This window comes from Chrysochloris asiatica, unplaced genomic scaffold (assembly GCF_000296735.1).
Source record: "Chrysochloris asiatica unplaced genomic scaffold, ChrAsi1.0 scaffold00030, whole genome shotgun sequence".
Classification (NCBI taxonomy): Eukaryota; Metazoa; Chordata; class Mammalia; order Afrosoricida; family Chrysochloridae; genus Chrysochloris; species Chrysochloris asiatica.
The window spans coordinates 26,148,212-26,157,035 of NW_006408548.1; the positions used below are offsets into that span (position 1 = coordinate 26,148,212).

Sequence of the window (8,824 nt, forward strand, 5' to 3'; positions counted from 1 at the left end):
GCTGGTAGTTTCGAACCGCTGACCTTAAGGTTCGCAGCCCGATTCGTAACCACTACGCTACCAGAGCTATATAATATATATAGCTTCCTGTGACATGGGGCTGCACCGACTCCATATAATAAGGACTGGACTGTAGACCACATGGTTTGTTGTTCAAGCTGGCCTGACAGTCCATGGCGGAAAGATGAAGCTTTTTGCTCCCACAAAGACTTGCCACCTCAGAAACTCTATACATGGTTGCTATGAGTCAGAACCAACTTGATGGCACTTAATAACAACAAGTGTTTCCTTTGGAGCCATGAATGTCTGAAGAAAGAAGAAATCAAATATTTACTTTTATAAAAGTTGGTTTCTGGTTTTGTTGGTGGAATGGTTGCCAGATTTTATGCTACTTTTTGCAGTGGTGGTTTGAAACATATTTTTCCTTATTTTTCAAATTTTGTTGACTTTAAAAGTAAGCATTGGTGGTAGTTGTGTGCCACCGAGTCTGTTTCCACTCATCGTGGTGACCCTGTAAAGGGTTTCTGAGGCTGTAAATCTTCATGAGAGCACAAAGTCTCATCTTTTCCCCACAAATCGACTTGTTGATTCAAACCACTAACCTTGCAGTTACCAGCCCAGCTGATAATCCACTATGCTATCAGGATTCCTTAAAAGTAAGCATTAGCTTGCTTAATATAGCACAGGCAGCCTCCTGTTTATGAAAGAGATCTGTTCCAAAGTGTGTCATTAAGTTGAATGTGTTGGTAACTCAGAACAGGTGCATCTGTTTCTTATTTAGCTTTACTTTAGTGCAAGAAAAGACTGGAAGCCCTTTTAATTATTTGAAAACTGCAGATGTAGCAAGTGAAGGTGTTGGGATGAAGAATTTGTTGCAAATAGGGGTTGTTTCAATAGATTTAAAGTACGAACAACTTTATATAATATTAAAGGGTAGTATGATTTGTTCATAAACTGGTTGCTTATGACCCAGGAACTTATTTATCATAGTCTAAGATTAGGCCAATCAACTATCATAAGCATTGGCTCCTTCAAATAATTCTATTAAAATATAAGTCTAACGTGACTGAAAAAAGTAAGAAATTAACATAAAATATTGGCCAATCCAAAGTGATATTATGAAAACATAAGACCAAACAGATAAAACAAGTTGGATTGAGTTTCTTGAAAGATTAAAAATAAATTATGAGGTAAATAAATTGCTAGGTGTACTCTTCACTTCTGAAGACACCTTGCCTTGACCTTAGTATATATGTTCTGTCTCTGCAAATGTCAACATGAGAAATACACATTACCTCATTTGAATCAATTCCATTGTTGACTGACCAGGTGGTTTGGAAATATTCCAGCATCCTCTGCTTGAGCTGCTGGGGCAGGTGATGAACACGGATGAAGTCCTTCAGTTCTGTGGTTCTTGTGTGATAGAGGGACCATCTAGAGTACATCCTCTGTATGATTGCTGTCACATTTCCAAACACCAAGGCATGCATCAAGGCTACAGAGAAGAACATAAGAAGGGAGAGGAAAAGATAAGGAAGCCAACCCTTATTCTGATTTTACAGTATGTACATTTGAGATCAGAGTGCTGCTGGTGGTGGTGGTGGTGTGCCGTGGAGTCAGTTCCGACTCATAGCGACCCTGTACAGGGTTTCCGAGGTTGTAAATCTTTACGGGAGCAGAAAGCCTCATCTTTCTCCTATGGGGCAGCTGGTAGAGCCTGCTTATTTGACCAGGTTGATAGAGTAATTTTGATGTGGACATTTTAGTGCAGTCACTTTGTCAACAGAATGAATCCTGATGTAGTCATTTTCAATCCACATGGCCTGATCAGAATAAAAATATCTTTGCTACTCAAGACATTATGCTGAGTGAAATAAGTCAATCACAAAAGAACAAATATTATATGAGACTACTATTATAAAACATCAAGAAAGGGTTTACACACAAAAAGAAACACTCTTTGAAAGCTACCAGGGATGGGAAGAAAGGGAAGGGGAAAATCATTAATTAACTAGAGGGGAAAAACATTAAATTAAATGAAGGAAAGTGCAGTAAGGGGGAGGTCAGGAATGCACTGCTCAATACAATTAACCGTATAGAACTAAAATAGTAACATTTGCTCCCAAACAAAGCATAGAAGGCAGGAAAGATTAGGAATCAAGGATGAATGGCAAGGGGAAATCCAAGGAGGAAGTGGGAAGAATGTGGGAATTATAATTAACGTTACAAAACAAAATGTGTATAAATTGTTGAATGGAAAACGAATTTTCTATGTAAACTTTTACCCAAACCACAGTACATATATTTTATATGTAGTTGTTAAGTGTCGATAAGTGCTTTTGAGTTGGTTCTGTTTCACAGCGACCCTGTTTAGGGTTTCCAAGGAGCAGCAGTTGGCTTTGAACTGCCAACCTTGTGGTTCAAACCAATGTTTTGGTCCACTGCTTACCCTACAGAAATACACCGGGACTATATATCACTGGACTGTGAATCACAAGGTTGGCAGTTCAAGCCCACCAGCTACTCCTTGGAAACCCTATACAGGCTCATTATGAGTTGGTACCAATTCCACAATACATAAAAAAAAACAAAACAAGAAAAACAACACTCAGTGTTGAAGATCACCAGGTACTCCTCAGAAACCTTAAACAGGGTCACTAGGACATCAAAACTGACTGAACAGCAGTTAACAAAAACATATATGTAAGTATACACACACACACACACATACACATATGGTGGTGGTTATGTGCCATGGAGTTGGTTCCAACTCACAGCAACCAAAGCTATAAATCTTTACAGGAGCAGAAAGTCTCAACTTTCTCCCATGAAACAGCTGGTATTTTCAACTGCTGACCTTACTGTCGGCAGCCCAATTCGTAACCACTACGCCATCTATCTATCTATCTATCTATCTATCTATCTATCTATCTATCTATCTATCTATAATATGCAATGGTATACAAGATAAAACTATTTGAGCAACACTTGATATCTTAGCTGTCATTCTGGTTTTGACAAACTTTTGTTTTCTACTCTGTTCATATCTGTATCACTTTAAGAGTTTTGTGTGCTCTTTTTATCATCATAATAAATACATTTACTTAAAAAAATCTACCCATAGCCACAGAGGGCTAGAGCTGAGAGTGAAGCATCCAGCTGATACGAAGTGAGGGGAACTGCACAAGAACATTCAGATTTTCAGATAATACCCGTTTGAACCAGCTTCCATGGCTTGATGATCAGAACTCAACTAGAGGAAGATAAAAAATTCTGATAAAGGAACGAAGTGTAACATGCTACAATTTGATGAACTTGACCTATACTTATGGATGTAGTGCCTCAAAATACTGACTGAGAGGGAAGGAGTCTTCAAATCAAGGAGCATGACTATCCTCTCTGTACACAGGGTTGATAGGGATGGGCAATTTAGACATTGGCTACTTGGTACTAGGAGGTGTGATGGAGGGCAATAAAAGCACAATGTGACTGGCTTACAAGTTTTAAAGAGAGTTTAGTTTCAGAGTGTACAGGGGAATGGAGAATCCCCAGCTAATAGTTTTCATCTTGTCCAGAAGAGTCTGGTGAAAGGAGATGGGGATAAGATTCCTTATGATTCAATAATAATTGTTATCATGACTAATTACAACTGTCACATCTGTAAAGGCAGAAGTTTTGTTACAAAAAGGAGAAGTAGTTAATCTTATAGTCCAGGAACAGAGGACCCTAGGATCATCAAGGGAGAAGAGAGGAATGTATGATCCTATCTAGAGAAGGAGTGCACCAGAGATGGAGGCAGAGATGATGACATGGAGAGATAGAGTAGCTGAGGACTCTAGACTGTGTGTTGGTGGCCAGGAGGCAGTCTTGCAGAATGTGCTCTTTGGCTGTTTAAATGGTTATATATTCCTGAGTATTTATGTGTACATCAAAACAAAAACACAAAAAACAGGGAATAGAAGCAAATACTGTTGAATGATGATGCAAGGAAGGAATTGTAATCATTGCAATGACATGAAATACAACAGGATGAGTCTGAAACCAATGTTCTCTCATGTAAACTCTTAATCAATTCACAATATAAACTTTAAAAAGTCTACCATAATTGGTTAGCTTTATGAGAATATTAGTCTGACCGCTCTACCCCAAAACATCACTTTAATTTAGTTTTAGGATAAAATAAATTTATATTCTTAATTTTAAGATATACGAATGTCCATTAATAAAATTTGTTGTTGTCAAGGACTTCATTTTGTTTGGATCTACTATCAACACTAATGGAAACAGCAGTCAGGAAACCAAATGACGTATTGCATTGTTAAATCTGCTGCCAAGACCTCTTTAAAGTGTTCAAGAGCAAAAATATCTCTTTTTTTTGAGGAATGAGGTCCACCTGATTCAAGCCATGGCATTTTAAATAGCCTCATATGCATGTAAAAGTTGGACAGTGAATACAGAAGAACATTTGATACATTTGAGTTATGGTGTTGAAGAATATTAAAAGTACCATGGACTGCCAGAAAAACAAGCAAATCTGTGTTGGAAGAAATGCAACCAGATGCTCCTTAGATGTCAGGAGGGAAAGACTTCATCTTTCATACTTCATACATATTATCAGGAGGGACCAGTCCCTGGAGAAGGACATCATGCTTGGTAAAGTGGAGGGTCAGTGAAAAAAAGGGGTATCCCCAACAAAATGGGTAGGCACAGTGGCAGTAGCAATGGACTCAAACATATCAAGGACTGTGAGGATGGCGCAGAACTGGGCAATGTTTGGTTCTGTTGTATTTCACATTGTTATGAGTCAGAACAGACTTGACAGCACCTAACAACAGAAATAACATTAATAAAAATGGTGTGGAACAAGATTAGTTGTTCAGACCCACCAGACACTCCTTGGAAGCCCTACACAGTGTTGCTAAGAGAAGCAACTCGACAGCACACAACTACAATAATAATATTAATAAAAATATTGAGAAAGCTGTAAAACATATGATTTAGGATTTTCTAAGTAGTCTGAGCTGAAATTAATACAAACCAGATATATTCTCTCTCCAACTCAGATTTCCAAATCACTTTAAAGAAAACTTGAGATGCTGACTGCTGAAGATATAAATGAATTTACAAGTGAAAATAGCTATTCTATTGAGAGTCATTGTTTTCATCCTGAGAGCCAGCATGGTACATATATGACTCCTGTCTTGATTAAGTTTGTCAGTTAAGCAGTTTTTAGTTTCTCCCTACCTGTAACCACCACCACAGTGTAACAAGATAAACTTTGTCCAAAAGAATGCGAGGATCCTAGGCAGTTTAGGAGATAGCTCAATTTCTTCCAGAGGAAAGTAGAATAAGAGCCTCATTTCTGAAGAGTTGTCCATCATGGGGTTAGGTCTTTTGAATTTAGAGAGGCACATGATAGGATTTTACACTAAAAAGCCAATAGTAGAACTTAATGGCCTATGCAGACATCAGTGGTGGTGGTTATGTGCCGTGGAGTCGGTTTCGACTCATAGAGACCCTGTACAGGGTTTCCGAAGCTGTAAATCTTTACGGGAAAAGAAAGCCCCATCTTTCTCCCGAGGAAGAAGACATTTGAATTACCTGGTGCTGTGAAATTGAGAGATGGGTGAGAACCAGATGCATCTACAGTTGTTATTGCTGTTAAGTGCTGTCAAGTTGGTTCTGACTCTTAACAACCCTGTATAGGGTTTACAAGGAGAGGCTGCTGAGTTTGAACCACCGATCTTGTGGTTCAAACTGACCTTGTGGTCTAGTGCTTTATCCCACAGTGCCATAAGCAGTTAAAGTTTAAGTGATACTAAGATTTCATCCCTGATCCCCATCCTGGGAAAAGGTTCTGTGATGATGTAAGAAACTTAGGGATTAGGCTAAGTTATCTGTTCAGGTAATTTTGGTTAAAACAAAAGAAAACAAAACTAAACATTATTAGTTTATCAAAATGTCCTTCCTTAAAAATTTTAATGTCCCCGGATCTTTGTTAAAAATAATTTTAGCATTAAAATGGATTAATATGAAAGTGTCAATATGCTACTTTAGACCTTTCTATTTTAGGACAGTCCTTCTTCAAACTCTCTTTTGAAAAATGTCTACATTTACCAGAATTTACCAAATACTAGTGTACACATGTCTATCTAATCAGGAACATGGATAAAAATGTATCTATTTATATGAGGGGTCTTGAAAAAGTTTATGAAAAAGTTACATTACCTTTTCATTCCATTTTCCACAAACTTTTTGAAGACCCCAAATATATATATTTTCTATGGAAAAATAAGGTGACAATGACCACAAAACCCATCACTTTCATAATAAGATCTTTAGTAATTTGTTAAAGTCACCAGAATAGAATGTAAAATAGTGTCTACGTTTATAGAAAGAAACAAAAAATTAGAGAGAGAATATGAACTTCAGAATCAGACAGGTCTGAGTCTGAATCCAGGCTTTGCTGCTTCATAATTATGTAAACCTTGGCAAGTTACATAATTCCTTTATGTAAACTCCGTTTTATTATATGTTAGATGAACACAATAGTATCTTGATATAGGGCTATTTCAAGAATCAAAGTGCTCATCTATTTTTAAAAAGTGACTCATGTGTGTGTGAAAAACAATGGGTGCTCAAATTAATGTTAATTTTTCCATGAGTGTGAAAAGTGTTATCATGAATTTTCAGACTGCTTAGAAGAAAAAAATGGAATAAAATTTTGGATAAAGGACTCCAATTTAAGATGTACCAGCCTCCGCTCACATAGAATTATTTTTGTTGGAGATCAATGCTTGGTTACAGAAATTCAAGGACTATTCAGTAAGTGCCTATAATATCCAAACAAGGAGTCCTGGGCACACAATGGTTAAACTCTTGGCTGCCGACCAAAAAGTCAGTGGTTGAATAAACCCACTAGCTCTGGGGGGCAAGACCTGGTGATCTGCTCCCAAAAAGACTATTGTTGTTAAGTGTTATCGAGGATTTCCACTCATAGTGACCTAGTGTTGAGTTTCTGAGGCTTTAAATCTACATGAGAGCAGAAAGCCTCATCTTTCTCCTGCAGAGCAGCTGTCAGGCTTGAACCATTGACCTTGTGATTCACAGTCCAGTGCTAGCCTACTATGTTACACGGGGTCACTATGAGTTGAAAATCTACCAGGCAACACCTAAGACAAATAACAAATGTAAGTACTCATACATGCAACTATATATTATTGCTAAATGTTAAAAAAAAAAACAATCTCCTGAAAGGTCAAAAATAGTCCAAGCAAAATGCATATTTTTTTTAACAATTTAATGCTGAAAGTTTCTGGGGATATTTCAAATACAGTTTCATGTGATGCCTGAGGAATAAGCACTTAACCTCAAGGTTGGTTTGAACCACAAGGTCGGTGGTTCAAACTCACCCGCTGTTCCTCGGAAACCCTATACAGGGTCACTATGAGTTGGAACTGAAGACCTCTGTTTATGATGAACACTAGTCAAATGAAAGAAGTGATTTTTCTCCAAGTTACAGAAATTAAACAGCAATTTCAGGCACTGTTAATATACTTATGGGCTGAGTGTTTGAAAGCGTACCATCTTTGAAAGTATGTAATAGTCCTTTCAGGGAGATTAAATTGAGTACTGAGAACAATTTTATTCCATTTATTTTAACACTGCTTTCCTTAATTATGTGTATGATTTTAACTTTGCTTTGCTTAATTATAATCTGTGTAAAGCACTTAAAGTTAGAGAAGTAATATGTTCAGATCATTTAGCAACCTAATTGTATATTATCAATAAAATGAATTACTGGATTAATTGTAGCATTCATAAGTGCTGCTGGAAAGTACTATTCTATGTCTGAGTCACCATAATTTCAAAGTCTCATTTCAGCATAGGAAATACTTCTAATTTAAGTACTGTAGTTAAAAAATAAAACACTGACTCTCACAGGTTTTCATTTTGCAAAGTTATTACGGCCTATCTGTCATTGGTTATTATTTTCACTCTGGTAGAGAGTGTATATTACTGTCAAGACAAATCATTCCATCTGCTATGCAAGTTTGACTCAAGAACTTCTATATCCAGGTCACTCTGGAAAATATCACTCACTTTCTCTTCTACTCCCAGCAAATTTGATGTATATAATTCTTAAGGTTGCATGCTAGGTTTGCTGAGTGTGTGGGAGACTCCTTTTCTTTTTGTGTAGGAGTTTTGTATAAAATGAATTTTGTAAAAGCTCACCTCAGTCTCAGGGCTTTTAAGGAAACTCAACAATTGAGATAGAAGAAGAGTATAACCAGACCTCTAATGAATAAAGCATTCCCATAGAGCGGCCTAGCTTTCCTGGTCCAGTTTCTTGGTTATTTTTCGTTCCCTCTCTCTTGTTTTTCCTTTATCTACTCCCCATTATCTCTGTCTGTCTGTCTGTCTCTGATTCTCTCTCTCTCTCCTCAGTATATACAACCTCATTACTGATTTCTTTAGCCAACATTCTAGAGTGCTGTCTAGATCTACCTTAGACTGTTTTCCTGACATAAACAGAGACCACCCATCACTGTCATTGAGTCTATTCCAACTCATAGTAACCCCATATAGGGTTTCCACAGCTGTAAATCTTTATGGTAGCAGAAAATCTCAAAAAAGAGACTAGAGCTCAGACTCGAATAATCCTGGCTTTCCTATACTCCTCTCTCCTCCCAACATATTGCTTTGGAATTTTCCACTCTGCCACAAATACACTGTGTTGTTGATGGCTAATTATAGAGGGGGGTGGGAAAGAAAAGGTGAGAACAATTTCTTAAATGATGGATTTGAATGGCAATGTAAAGCA

General features: G+C 37.3%; 1 protein-coding gene across 1 annotated transcript in view; it reads right to left on the reverse strand.

The window, feature by feature from the left end:
* Positions 1-1,494, reverse strand: part of KCNH8 (potassium voltage-gated channel, subfamily H (eag-related), member 8) — a 163,800-nt gene extending 162,306 nt beyond the window's left edge. The window contains exon 1 of the mRNA XM_006859165.1: positions 1,296-1,494. Coding sequence (XP_006859227.1) covers positions 1,296-1,490 — 195 coding nt within the window. The 5' untranslated portion in view covers positions 1,491-1,494. The remainder of the gene's footprint in view (positions 1-1,295) is intronic.
* Between the last annotated feature and the right edge of the window lie 7,330 nt (positions 1,495-8,824).